The sequence below is a fragment of the Hippopotamus amphibius genome, chromosome 1 (assembly GCF_030028045.1).
Source record: "Hippopotamus amphibius kiboko isolate mHipAmp2 chromosome 1, mHipAmp2.hap2, whole genome shotgun sequence".
Taxonomy (NCBI): domain Eukaryota; kingdom Metazoa; phylum Chordata; class Mammalia; order Artiodactyla; family Hippopotamidae; genus Hippopotamus; species Hippopotamus amphibius.
Window position 1 is genome coordinate 67305942 of NC_080186.1, and position 14047 is coordinate 67319988.

Consider the following 14047-nt stretch of genomic DNA (forward strand, 5'->3'; position numbering starts at 1 on the left):
GTCACACTTTGATTCAAAATAATATTGAGTAGTTGTAAAGATTTAGTATATTTCAAGCTCTTTTTGTTTTTGTTTTTTTGTTGGTTTCTAAAAATCCTTTTCCAGTTTCTTGATGTCTTTGAGGCTACAAAGTTAACAAGAATTACCAAAGATGTTACTAAAATCTATTAGCATAAGTTAATTTGCTTCTTTAATTCTTTTTTTTTATTATTTTATTTTAAAGAAAGGAATTTAGGAAGTTCTAGTATTCTCCATGGCTGAAGCTGAGAGTCTGAAACCCTGATGCTTAAGCTCTATTCTAGATCATAGCTCCAACTCCTTCAGGATATAAAGAAAAGAGATAATATTTCCACAATGATAGATCTTTGGTTGTACAGGTAAGTTATTTAGTTTTGCAGTAGTGAAGACAACTATAGTTTGTTTGTTTGCTTGCATTTAAGGAGAGGAGGCTTGTTATTTTTCTGTACTTCCTTTGGTGCTTGTTATTTTTCTGTACTTTCCTTTGGAAAATTGTGCAGTCTGGCTAGCTGTTCATAGGAGTGTGGAGCTACAGGGAATGGGGTAGGGATGAAATAGTTTCCCAACAGGGGTTACATGAAGTGACTTAAAGTATATTGGAATCTATGGAGCATTATACCTTTCTTTGACACCCTGGGTATTTTTGATACAAGGGCAGTATGAAACTCCTTGACTTCTCTTTCTCCTCACTTGTCTTTTTAAGTGTATATTCATTCAGCTTTATATCTATGTGCCTGTCTCTCTCTCTCTCTGAATGGGGAACAAAGAAGAGATCCCTTTAAACAAAGGATCAAGGTTGTGTATAATAGAGTTCCCAGGCTTCAAAGAGGCCAATATTAAGAATCTTAAGTTGAAATGCATAGATGGGTCCCCTGGTCTCACTCTCCTTCTTTTAACCTTATAGATACTTTTGAATTTATAGATAATAGTGGTAATTGCTCAGCTGAAGAAATTTGTCTTAAAAGAATTGTATGACAAGGATAGTCCCTAAAAAATTTTTAAACAGTTTCTGTTTATGTTCTAGACAAATAGAAAAAGAATCATTGGTAACACTTCCCAATTGCTCTTGCTCTTTTTGCCTTTTACTTTGGTTTATCTATGTGGTATCATGACCAATTTCCTAAAAATTGCACTTAATAAAACTAAATAAATATAGGCTAGAACAGTGATGTTAATAAAGGATTGCCAGTCCTTCAATTCCCAAAATAAACTGTACTACTTCAGTAATTATAGTGGAACAAAAGCTTACAGGCAGTGTCTTTGAAATATCTTTTGAGATTTCTTTCACTTAAGTAAAGGTGATAGCTGGATTAGTGTTTCATGAGGTGGACCACTTTAGGGGCTGGAAATTTATGATCTGAAACATAGCTGATACTGTTTCAGAGAGTGTTTCAGAATCCTATAGTTAGATCCTGTAAGTAGATTCAGATTTTGGAAAGGGTAGTTCAACAGTAAATAAATAGGTGAGATATGTGGAATTATAGGTAGGATTTGGGGCTTAATGTGAATGGACAGGCTATCATTTGGTTGACTGTCCTCAGATATGCCCTGCAACAGGATGAAAACTTACGAGGGTGGGGAAGAGAGGAATTCTAGTGATTGATTATATTCTCTTCCCTCTGTTGTAGAAAGTGCCATATTCATTAGTTTGTGGATAACATAGGAAAAAATGTCATTCTAGTTGCTAGATTGGATTTTGCCCATGTGAATCTGTTAACTAACAGTTTCCCTTAATTCTAAAAGTGTGATTGAATTTCCAGTTCCAGTTGGGTGCTGGCTAATGTTTTTCACCATGTTAACTATTTAGTTAACTAGCAGGGGTATTTTCGAAGATACTTTGTAAATGAGTTTCTTTCTGTTCCTTTAGCAAATTAATTTTTAGCAGGAATGTAAGTTTGTGCTCCAAACCTCTTCACTGAATTTCTTTAGTAACTCTTGTGTTAGCAGCTAAAATGAGGAAGACGGCTGCTTTAGTCTGTAATACTTTGCAAAGCATGGCAAAACAATGTTGAGACTTGGTTGAGATAATCAGAACATTGTTAATCTCTTTTTGGTAATTGAATTTTGCACTCAGTTTATCAGATAACTACAGAAAATATGTGTCTTTATAAATGCTTATTCAAAAATAGAAAAGATAATGAAGTAAAAGGTTAGAATAAAAGAAAAAATCATTAGAAGGAAGAGTGTTAAAATTTCACTTAACTCTAATCCTCAGAATTGTAACCAATTTAATACCTTAAGTATATGTAATATGTTAATTTCAGGCAAGAGATTTTTATAGTCCTCTATTTGGTGCTTTCTTAGCCAAAGGGATCATGGTTTTATTTATAAATTTTTTATTATTAGGATCGAATAAAGAAGTAAAGGATATGTTATAGATGGTCTAATTTAGTTTGAAATTTGATATATTTTAATAGAATACTGTTTGGATACAGTGGTCTGAGGCACTGCTTCTGAAACCCTAATAGACACTTAATGACCCAGACCTAGGGCAGGGCCTGATATTCTGCTTTTCTAACAAGCTTCCAGTAGATGCCCATGATAGTAAATCTGAATCACCAGATTTCTGTACAAAATATCCTATTGGTTTCTTTTTTTAATTGTTTAAAATTTCTATTGGAGTATAGTTGATTTACAATGTTGTGTTAGTTTTAGGTGTTCAGGCCACACTTTGAGTTGCAAGTGTTTGAGGTACCACAAGGGTTCTTGTCACAAAACAGTTTCGCTTTAAATATGGCCCAATAGCATAGGGTTTGAGAACTCTAAAACTTGGACTGCACTGTAGTTGTGCACAGAATAAAAAGATTTTTAGGGAGCAAAAGAAATGAAAGAAGTTTTAATATTTCATGTCTATCAGTGTTTTGATCACTGGAATGGTGAAGAAATAAAATAGGCCCTCATTGTGGGTGGTGTTTTATAATGAGATATATGTATATTCTTTCCTTTATATATGCAACAAAGATATAACAAAGATGTATGTATATCTTTGTTAGTATTGGCCAACCCAGTAGTTTTGGGCACTGCTAATAATAGGATTATTTTATTAATAATGATAAGGCAGAAATTTTGCTCTCATTTGGATTGGTGTGGAAAGAAAAGAATGCCTGTTACTGGAATCATTTGACATTTATATGCCCTTGATTGGCATCATATTTAAAAAAAAAAACAGTTGTGTGTGTGTTTATAAAATATTACTATTGCCAGTATTATTTTTGAACCATAAATCCTGAATATAATCAAATTTGCATTAAAGATATTTGCATTAGATTTTGTAAGTAAAGTTTATTTATAAAATTAACTTGTTACATTTTCTCTGTTAGATTTACGTACTTATTTAATATCTAAAAGTCTGTCATCTTCAAATTGAAAGCGCTAGATTTGGGTACATGAAATAGATACATTGATTTTAATGTTTTTTAGCTTGTGCTCTTTTGAAACATCATTTGAAGTTTAACTTAAATTTTTTGTAATTAAAAGTGGATATTTATGGGTCATTCACTGTTTATTGCCTGTGAATAAAAATAGACTGTAATCTTGATAACAAGATTTTTTTTTTTTAATTTTTTTTATTTTTTGGCGCACGGGCTTAGTTGCTCCACGGCATGTGGGATCTTCCTGGAGCAGGGATTGAACTCATGTCCTCTGCATTGGCAGGCGGATTCCCAACCACTGCGCCACCTAGGAAGCCCGATAACAAGATTTTAACAAAAGAGAATTATACATTAGATCTGACCAATGAGTCCCAAAACAGTAAAAGTTTATTTTGAAGAACGTATTTCTAAGCTCTGATCAATGTTCCATACTTATTGTTCATGTAATTACTATGGAATTCTCTAGAACAAATCCCAGGGCCGATTTTGTGAGTCTTGTAAGATTTAAAAAAATTGTTAATTAAAAATTTAGAAGTATGCCCTACTCTATTTTATAAGACACTTCTTCGCTTAATTCATTTTGTCATCAGGCAGGAACAAAAAGACAATTTCTTTTAATGTTTCTTTTTTTGTATATGGTATCATGTTGCTGTATCTTCTGTAGTTCTTAACCTTTCCAACTGTTAGAGATACTTCTAAGTTGAGGCAAAGGAGAGATTGTATGTGATTTGTGGAGAAGGGGTAGAATGGCAATTGGAGGGTTATAGGAGAGTGAGCCCATGTGAAGGCTGGCAAAAGGGAAGAGGGAAGAGAGTCCTGTGCAGGTCCTGTGCTTTGTACTATGGCCATTACTGGCCTCTTTTCTGTCCATACTGCACCCCATTTGAAGTTAGACAATGAAGTGGCAAAGTATCTTTTGAAAGGTAAACAGAAGACGAGCAGAAGAATGGAGACTTGAAATCTTAACAGCTCCTTTATTCTGCTTGCTGGGAGAACCCTGGAAAATGATCACTAAATCACTCAGTTTATCCCAGTGGATCACTCAGGGCAGTTTTCAATTTCCCTCTCACTTGTATTGTAGAAACACCAAAGCATCCACACCAGAAAACCTGCTCATCTCCTCAACATGCATTAATACTGTGGCATACACGTATACTCAGGAGGAAGAAGGAAAGAATGGGGTTATGTTTGTATTCCCGATTTCTTATTTGTTTGGCGGGTGTGCTTCTTTCCCTTTTTCTTCTATCCTCTTTAGAATACTTCTTTTACTTACTAATTTGTGGCTCTACTTCTAAAGACTAGGGTGGCTTGGCTTTGCTCTATTATTGCTTTTTGTAAGTACAAGCTAGGGTTGTGATTTCTATTCATCTGCTTAGTTATAAAAAATTCTGCAGCCAGAATTTTTTGGTTGCCATGTAATTTGTTATCAAAGGATTTGACCTAAAACTCATTTTAGTAAGAGTGAATTAAAAAGAGCAGAGCCTGTCTTTTTACCTCCCGGGAAAATATGAGAAGTAATTGGGGTAATTTATGTGATAGCTGGTATATAAATTCAAGATTATTATTTTAATAACCAAGATGAAGTCCTGTGTTTGAGATCTTTCTGGGCCCTTTGCCCCTGTGTATTTGAGAGACAGATACACTGTAAGGAAGGTTAAGAGCATGGGGTCTAGAGCCCTGCCCTTTAGTTTAAGCTCTGTGGCTTTGGTCGGATTACTTAAACTGTATGTGCCTCAATATCCTCACTTATGAAGTAGGAATGATAATAAGCACTTATTCTAATTGTTGTTAGACTTCAGTGAGTTAACGTATGTAAAGCATATAGAATGATTCCTGGAACATATTAAGTGCCATGTAATTGTTAGCTAATATTTTCACTTTTGGAAATGTTAATAAAATAAATTATATCACAGAATTTATTAATATTGGCTATACGTGGATTGAAAAATTAAAGCTTTATACTTTTGTTTTAGGTATATTAACTATTACCTTTTTCTCATTATTTTGTTTACGTTTTTGAAGGTTTCCCAATGAGTGGATCATGATGACCGTATTGTAGGGACTTGCCATAGTATGGCTGCTTCCCGATCTACTCGTGTTACAAGATCAACAGTGGGGTTAAACGGCTTGGATGAATCTTTTTGTGGTAGAACTTTAAGGAATCGTAGCATTGCTCATCCTGAAGAAATCTCTTCTCATTCTCAAGTACGATCAAGATCACCAAAGAAGAGACCAGAGCCGGTGCAAATTCAGAAAGGAAGTAATAATGGAAGAACTACTGATATAAAACAGCAAAATACTCGAGAATCATGGGTAAGCCCTAGGAAAAGAGGACTTCCTTCTTCAGAAAAAGATAACATAGAAAGGCAGGCTGTAGAAAATTGTGAGAGAAGGCAAACAGAACCCGTTTCACCAGTTTTAAAAAGAATTAAGCGTTGCCTTAGATCCGAAGCACCAAACAGTTCAGAAGAAGATTCACCTATAAAATCAGACAAGGAGTCAGTAGAACAGAGGAGTACAGTAGTGGACAATGATGCAGATTTTCAAGGGACTAAACGAGCTTGTCGATGTCTTACACTGGATGATTGTGAGAAAAGGGAAATTAAAAAGGTGAATGTCAGTGAGGAAGGGCCACTTAATTCTACAGTAGTTGAAGAAATCACAGGCTATTTGGCTGTCAATGGTGTTGATGACAGTGATTCAGCTGTTATAAACTGTGATGACTGTCAGCCCGATGGGAACACTAAACAAAATAGCACTGGTTCCTATGTGTTGCAGGAGAAATCAGTAGCTGAAAATGGGGATTCGGATACCCACACTTCAATGTTCCTTGATAGTAGGAAGGAGGACAGTTATATAGACCATAACGTGCCTTGCACAAATTCAGAAGTGCAGGTCAAGTTGGAGGACCACAAAATAGTAACTGCCTGCCTGCCTGTGGAACATGTTAATCAGCTGACTACTGAGCCAGCTACAGGCCCCTTTCCTGAAATTCATTCATCTTTAAGGGATTCTGAGGAGGAAGTAGATGTGGTGGGAGATAGCATTGCCTCAAAAGAGAAGTGTAATGAAAACACCAATAACGCCCTGGACACAAGTCTTGAGAGTATGCCAGTCTCCGGAGAACCAGAACCATCTTCTGTTCTAGACTGTGTTTCGGCTCAAATGATGTCTTTATCAGAACCTCAAGAACATCGGTATACTCTGAGAACTTCACCACGAAGGGCGGCCCCTACCAGAGGTAGTCCCACTAAAAACAGTTCTCCTTGCAGAGAAAATGGACAATTTGAGGAGAATAATCTTAATCCCAGTGAAACAAATGCAACTGTTAGTGATAATATAAGTGAGCCTCTCACAAATCCTGACGAAATTTCTCACAATGAAAAAGGCATATGTTGTGACTCTGAAAATTACAGGAGTGAAGGACTAAATAAGCCATCCTCAGAGACAAGACTCAATATTGGACACTTGCCATCTGCCAAAGAGAGTGCCAATCCGCACATTACTGAAGAGGAAGATGATGATCCTGATGTTTATTACTTTGAATCAGATCATGTGGCACTGAAACACAACAAAGAGTATGTGTAAATATGGTAACCATGAATTCTGCTTTGTTTATTATTCCCCAAGTTTTCAGTATCTATTCATAAATGCCTGTAGTATTTTTATTATAGCTAAAATTAATGCTTTAGCTGAAATTTTGGGTTTAACACAATGATACTCTCAACTGTTAAAAAAAAAACTCCAAAAACAAAAAAAAGACTAACATCCAGCTTTATTAGTCTTCTCAATGGTGATATGGTTTTCCAGTTTTGAGATTTCATACATCTCAATTAGAAGAGACATGTGGAAACATGGTTGTTGGTGTTTTTATTTTTTAATAAGTTTTATATCATTTGAGTTAATTTATAAAATGGAAACATCGTTAATTATCACAATACCCTTTGATTTATAGAGCTTTATGAAGTGTATATGCCTTCCACATAATGTAGTACAATTAATGAGTGGGTAGACATCATCTGAATAAGGGAAGTCTGGCAGGCTACAAATCTACATTTATCTTAGATACTTATATCTAATTTCCAGCTAAAACATTTGACTTAAAAAATGTGCTGTAAGCATCATGTTTGACTTTCGTGATGTAGAGAAGTAGATATTACTGTTAATAGTGTGACAGCTAGTTGTATGTTGTGATTAGCTTATTAGCAAGTTAGTCTGCTCTATAGTTTATATAAAGCATTTGAGACAGCTTTTTCCTGATTCTAAGTTATAAGGGGAGACTATATCTGAAAGTACTATCTGTTCTCAACCTTTGTGATAAAGGCACTTTTTAATATAAAGAATTCAGTGTCCAGACTTACCACAATTTTACTTAGACTTTCTTTAAAGTATTCTGGACAGTAACACAAATGAATAGGAGCTGACTGTTTAAATCATGAAAGGAACTGTTAACAAACGTGCTTATCATAAATATGATCAGCAACAGTAAAAGACAGACCTAAGTTAATCACTTTTACTCCTAGAGTAGGTTTTTGAATTAATATCACAATCGGATTATATGGGCTGTGTAAAAATACTTATATGAGGCACCTTTTTAATATTTTTGTTTTGACAGCTGTCAGATCATGCTGTATATTGCATGAAAGTATCAAATCCTGCTTGTAGAATGTAATAATCTTTTGCCATACATTATAGATAGTTTAGATTTGTGTATGATAACATGGTGGCCTTTTAGCATGGGTCTTTTCTCTGAAAATTTTCTTCTGCTTTCTTTATAAACAGCATTTTAATGTTGTGTTTAACAGATCATTTAACCTTAGCATTTTACTTAGTTTGTGGAACTGTTAGCATTTTCATGTATTTGAGATGTTTGAAGTCCAATTTGAGATGAAAAAACAATTCATAAGTAAAAATTTTTTCAATTTGAGATAAGTTGAGTTCTTACCACTAGTATTTTGTATTAGTTTGCAAAAGTAGAGTTTTTTTCTGCAGGCACTAAGAAGCAGAGCATGTGTCTTAGGGAAATGCCAAAAATTCTAGAAGTGTGCCTATTTACAAAATGATATTCTGTTAATTCTATTTGCTTTTTATTGTTTCTTTGGCAAAGAGGTACTCTCTTATTAAGGCTTAGCTGGTTATTAATGATGGAAAATATTTTCCCATTAATACATTATGTTTTTTTTTTTTTTTATTTTTTTATTTTTTTGGGGGTACACCAGGTTCAATCAACTGTTTTTATACACATATCCCCATATTCCCTCCCTTCCTTGACGCCCCCCCCTCAAGTCCCCCCCACCCTCCCTGCCCCAGTCCTCTAAGGCATCTTCCATCCTCGAGTTGGACTCCCTTTGTTATACAACAACTTCCCACTGACTATTTTACAGGTGGTAGTATATATATGTCTGTACTACTCTCCCGCTTCTTCTCAGTTTCCCCTTCACCCCCCGCCCCCTCCCATACCTCGAGTTCTCCAGTCCATTCCCTGTATCTGCTTCCCTGTTCTTGTCACTGAGTTCATCAGTACCATTTTTAGATTCCGTATCTGTGAGTTAGCATACAATATTTGTCTTTCTCTTTCTGACTTACTTCACTCTGTATGACAGATTGTAGTTCTATCCACCTCATTACATATAGCTCCATCCCATCCCTTTTTATAGCTGAGTAATATTCCATTGTATATATATGCCACATCTTCTGTATCCATTCATTTGTTGATGGGCATTTAGGTTGCTTCCATGTCCTGGCTATTGTAAAGAGTGCTGCAATAAACATTATGGTACAAGTTTCTTTTGGGATTATGGTTTTCTTTGGGTATATGCCCAGGAGTGGGATTACTGGATCATATGGTAGTTCTATTTGTAGTTTTTTAAGGAACCTCCAAATTGTTTTCCATAGTGGCTGCATTATGTTTTTTTGATAAGAGCTCTTCTGGTGATTCTGAAGCTTGGTGTACCTATAAAAATCATCTAAAGATAGTGGCCGTAACGTTTGAAGCATGAGGTGCATATTCCTAAACCTTTGAGAATGAGAGTTTCATGGGTTCCTTAGGATATACAGAGTCCTTTGGAATTTGGATGATAGTTGCTTTATTAGGACAGTGTACTCAAGTTGGATTAGTTTCTTGTTGGGTGACTTTGGGCAAAAGAATTCATTCCTTCTTGTTTTTTTGCCTTTTCCCAAATCTTTTGAAAATAGCACCTTTTGACACTTCACTTTTAACTTTTTTCCCCCCAAAGGAAGTAAATCAGGAGAAGTCAGACGAAGAGGGAGCATCTTGGTTAAAGATAATTTAAGGAAAATGGGAGGAGGTGTTTGATCATATCAGATGTAATCGTTTTCAGTAAAATCCCTCTTCCTATGCTTTTTACCTAGAACCAAGAGATGGTTAGATAAAATGTTTTGGACTCTTTTACCCAAATTGTCCTTGTTAAAAATAGCATCATGATACTCGCGTATTGCTTTCAATTATCAAGTAAATTTCTGGCAGTTGGAAAATGTTGTTAAAAGATACTTTGGGGAAAGAAAAAAATAGACACTTGGGGTAGGTGGATTATTGTCCTCCTGCACACACAGATCTCCACCACTAGCAAATGAGTACCTCCTGATAGCCAGTTTAGAAAATATATTATGAATAGAAGACACTGAATATGACTCAGTTCTTTGTCTGGAGCCAGGAGGCCATGGCTCTTCTTTATTCCAGTTGCAGTTCTCTGAATTGACGTTAATTCATCAGCAACCTTTTATCCTAGCACTCATCCTTTAATTTATCCACCTTGTTTGTAAGGATATCACATACAGGGTCATCTAATCACTTGTAAATGTTCGAAGATATTGTATGTAGAGTCTTAGACCCAATTCATGGTAATTAGGCTATAGGCCAGAAAATGAACCTGCAGATATTTTGGTTGCTTGCCCTGTTGCCTCTCTAGATGCCATCCCTCTTCTCCAGCACATAAACCCTTTTGTGTATTTATTTATCCAAATGGAGAACTCCATTGTGAGCAAGGGACTAAAGAGTATCTTCTTCTCTGGCATGATTCCAGCTGTGGATTATTTTACTAGAATATTCCTTCTTAAAGATTAGGGGGTGGGGAATCAAAAAGAAATACACTTTATCTCAAGACACTCTCATCTTCAAGGTTGATAGAGTCTGTTAAAGTGGTAGATAATACCTAATGACTACCTTTTTGGCCTAAAGAGCTGGACTGACTGAGATCATGGGCTTAACTGTTGATTGCCCTTTCTGTTTGGGAATCCACCTTTTGCTGCTTTTGAATCAGAAGCACTGAAACTGACCTCTAAATTTTGAAGTTCTGGTTCTAGGGAGAGCAGATATTCAAGATTTTTAGGTACTGGGCTTTTAATGTTCAGAGCTTTCCTTCCAGTTCACAAGGCAGTCACTGGAAAATAAATTTTCAAATGAAAATGTGATTTGGTCAGTTGCCTCTGAATTCTCATTGTACAAGAATACTTAAATAAATTTGTATTTGAAGGGCCTTGGATAGTTTCATGGAAGCTTTTATGAACCAGATAGAGGGTAAAAAATCAGATTTAGGGTTTCTGGATTTTTGAGGTCTTACAAAAGATTTAACTCATTGATAGTATTGTTAATGTTTATACCGAATTTGTAAGTTTCTAGATAATAAAAGTGTAAGAGTAAGATAGTTATTGCTTATTTAAGAGTGTTGCTCATGTAGTCTTCATGTAAGAATCTTACATTCATATCATATTAAGGAATATTACAAGATTTGTAGTTTCACACTTGATTCTCTGAAAAGATTAATGTGCTAAATAATTATATGTCCTTCTGTTGCACAGTGCTTATGAAGAATCATTTGATACTTCATCAATTTCAGAAGCTACATAGGAAAATCCTCTCACTACTTCCTGTGAGACTACTTTTATTGTTTGTCAAGATAATTTCTTTCAAAGGACCAGAAAACTCTAAGACTAGGGATGGATTTTACTTAAAAAGCAGTAGAGTTGTCATCCTGCCCTGGATAAAATAATTTTACATTTGTACTGTGTTTCATAGTTTACAAACCAATTTCATCTAGTTTCTCATTCGACACCCACAACAGTTTGAAAGTAGACGGCATAGGTGGCAGCATACAGTCCCTGTTTCCTAACTCATAATTAAGGTTTTTAGGTTATTTACTTAAAGTGTGATGAATTCTGGGTAGAAATGGGTGTAGAACTTCTGTCTTTTAATTGATAATCTGAACTACACTCGGTTTCCTCATCCAATAAGGATTTATTCCATGGACTTTTGGGGTTTCTAAGTTGAGAACTCTCATGGAGCAGATCTTGGATACTCAGTTTTCAAAATTCATTAGCCCAAGTTTAAGCTCTGTAATTGTAATCATAATTTTTTGGTTTTATCTGTCAGAGAGTCAGCTTTATAGGTAAGTAACCTGTTTATTGAATGAAATACTTTCATGTTCATTGTTTTGAAGAACATTTTGTTAGTGTGTCTGTGAAGGATAACTACCATGTACAGTAAACTGGGGAAGTAAAATTACAGCTACAACTTGAGTTTACATAGAGGATTTGGATAGTATGCAAAAAATACTTTATGGAGGGTGGTTTAGAATGCAGTTAGGTATATTAAAGTCAAAAGTTACTAGGGAAAACTTATGGGAAAAGGCTGTGGAATACAAGAGCCAGATTGGCCCCAGTAGTTTGACATAAAGATTAATGGGAGGAAGGAGATAACTGTTCTAAGTATAACATTTTTGGTTGTGAGTGGAGTAAGCCATTGTCTGGTCAAAATAGTGAATCCTTTGTTTTTTTCCTTTGAATACCAGCATCTTTTATTTCAGCTGATGTCACTGGTTTCTAAAAGTAACTATCTGCCTATAATTCAAGTATATTCGTACTCAAGTATAATTTAATCTGTTGTTTTTGATTTAGGGTCATCTTTGCTGACAGAGGTTATGTGGTGATGCTTTTTCTGGCATCAATGCCGGAATAGGTCTATTTTCACCTGTGTTAATGATTTGGGCTTCTCTGCATTTTATATTCTTATAATGTGGCTTCTTTTCTGTGTTCTAAGTTCTCTGGCTTCTTGTGATTTTCTTCCTTTCTTAATTTTTGTTGACTTTCATTAGTCACTTGTGCTGTGATGGTACTTTCCTCTAATAACTTAGCTTTCCCTTCTAATTGACTGCTTTTAGTTTTCTTTAAACTTGGAGATCAGAATAACCAAGCTTGTCAGAATGGTCTCATGATTTTTAAGGGAAACACTGAGAAATTTCTTTTTGAGTGAGTAAATAAGCGTTAGTTGATGAATTTTTTGAGGGGGAGGGGATTTCTTGTTTGCTCCCTCTCTGATTTGTTGGCTGTGTCTTATGTAAGTTACCAGGTATCTAAATTTTGAATAAACAATAGTTGTCTTTTATATATGGCAGTAAGTACTCATTAGCAATAAAACCCATCTAAAATAATTATTTATTCGAGACTAATTGAAGCTTAGCCTTTAGTTGCAGGAGCTTTATTTCTGTAATTTTTATAGTAGGCTGAAAATGTTATATTTTTACATATTAGTAGCCTATAACATATACACTATTTCTGTGATGATGCATGTCATCAAGTATTATAATGTAATAAGTGGAAAGATTTTTCTGTGAACTTTCTACTCCTCCTCCCCACCCCCCTCCCTTCCTCCCTGTTTCTTTAGTGTAATCTGTCTACCACGTTTCCTTTGCATTATAATGGAAAGCTGCTTCTACTTGTCTCTTAATTTCTGATTTTAACAGAGGGAAATTTGTAAAGTGGTGAGAGGAGACTCAGTAATTTTTTCAGGGTTCTCTCAGTAGACAGATTTCTCTCTGTAGTGTGTTATGATTTTATTTTCACTTGTCTAGTAATATTTGTATGGTGGACATTGTAAATACATTGTTAAGGGTCTGGATTTTGTTCTCTTTCTTTAACAAGTGTTTAAATTTAATCTGACAGGCTGTTAATTTTCTTGATAGTAAGCTTGATCTTAATAAGGCTTATACTTTTAGCTCTGTGAGGGCAAAGTCCAGAGTAGCCTGTACTCTAGATCTAGTTTAGCCTCACTTCTGTGGCATGGCCTTTCTGGTGCCTCATTTAAGGTCTTTACTCTAGCTGATTGAAACCTTTATGACTTTAGCCTCGTGAGAACACTCTTTGCTTGGTTCTGTGGAATCTCATGTTTTATATGTGTAGCTTTATGTTCAGCTAAAGACTCTTGGTTTCTGAAAGGTTCCATCCTTTTATGTTTTTCTTCTCTGGTGCTCTGTCCCACAAATTCTAGCTGCTTCAGCTTGCCCAAACTATGTTTTCTGTCTCTCTGCTCATCTAGACCCCTTCTTGTTTCATAATACTGTTGGCACTTCCATGTGGAAAGTGAGTGTGATTCCAGGGCTTAGTTCAATTTGTTTGCCCTCTCCAACAAAACCATAGTTCTGCGCTGCCTGTTGACAGTTGTCTAACAGTAATTGTTTCTATATTTTCTCCATTTTTCTAGTTAAGTATAGCAGGATGGTATTCAGTGTTAGCTACTCTGTCATGACTGGAAGTGAAAGTCTCTGATTTAATTTTAGTATGCATTAGGTGTGTTTTCTTCTTATGACACTCACCTCCAGCCTGCAGCTTGACCATTTGGAAATTATTTTTTGTTGATGCTCCTG

General features: G+C 35.4%; 1 protein-coding gene across 10 annotated transcripts in view; it reads left to right on the top strand.

Annotated features, from left to right (window-relative positions):
* ZZZ3 (zinc finger ZZ-type containing 3) overlaps nt 1-14047 on the top strand; it is a 117887-nt gene that overhangs the window by 47158 nt on the left and 56682 nt on the right. For 6 of the 10 annotated variants that reach the window (XM_057715790.1, XM_057715716.1, XM_057715773.1 and 3 more), the window contains 2 exons: nt 224-377; nt 5412-6967. In XM_057715790.1, coding sequence (XP_057571773.1) covers nt 5463-6967 — 1505 coding nt within the window. In that variant the 5' untranslated portion in view covers nt 224-377; nt 5412-5462. Of the gene's footprint in view, nt 1-223; nt 378-4470; nt 4576-5411; nt 6968-14047 lie in introns of all 10 variants that reach the window. The other 4 variants (XM_057715758.1, XM_057715766.1, XM_057715724.1 and 1 more) reach the window with 3 other exon arrangements.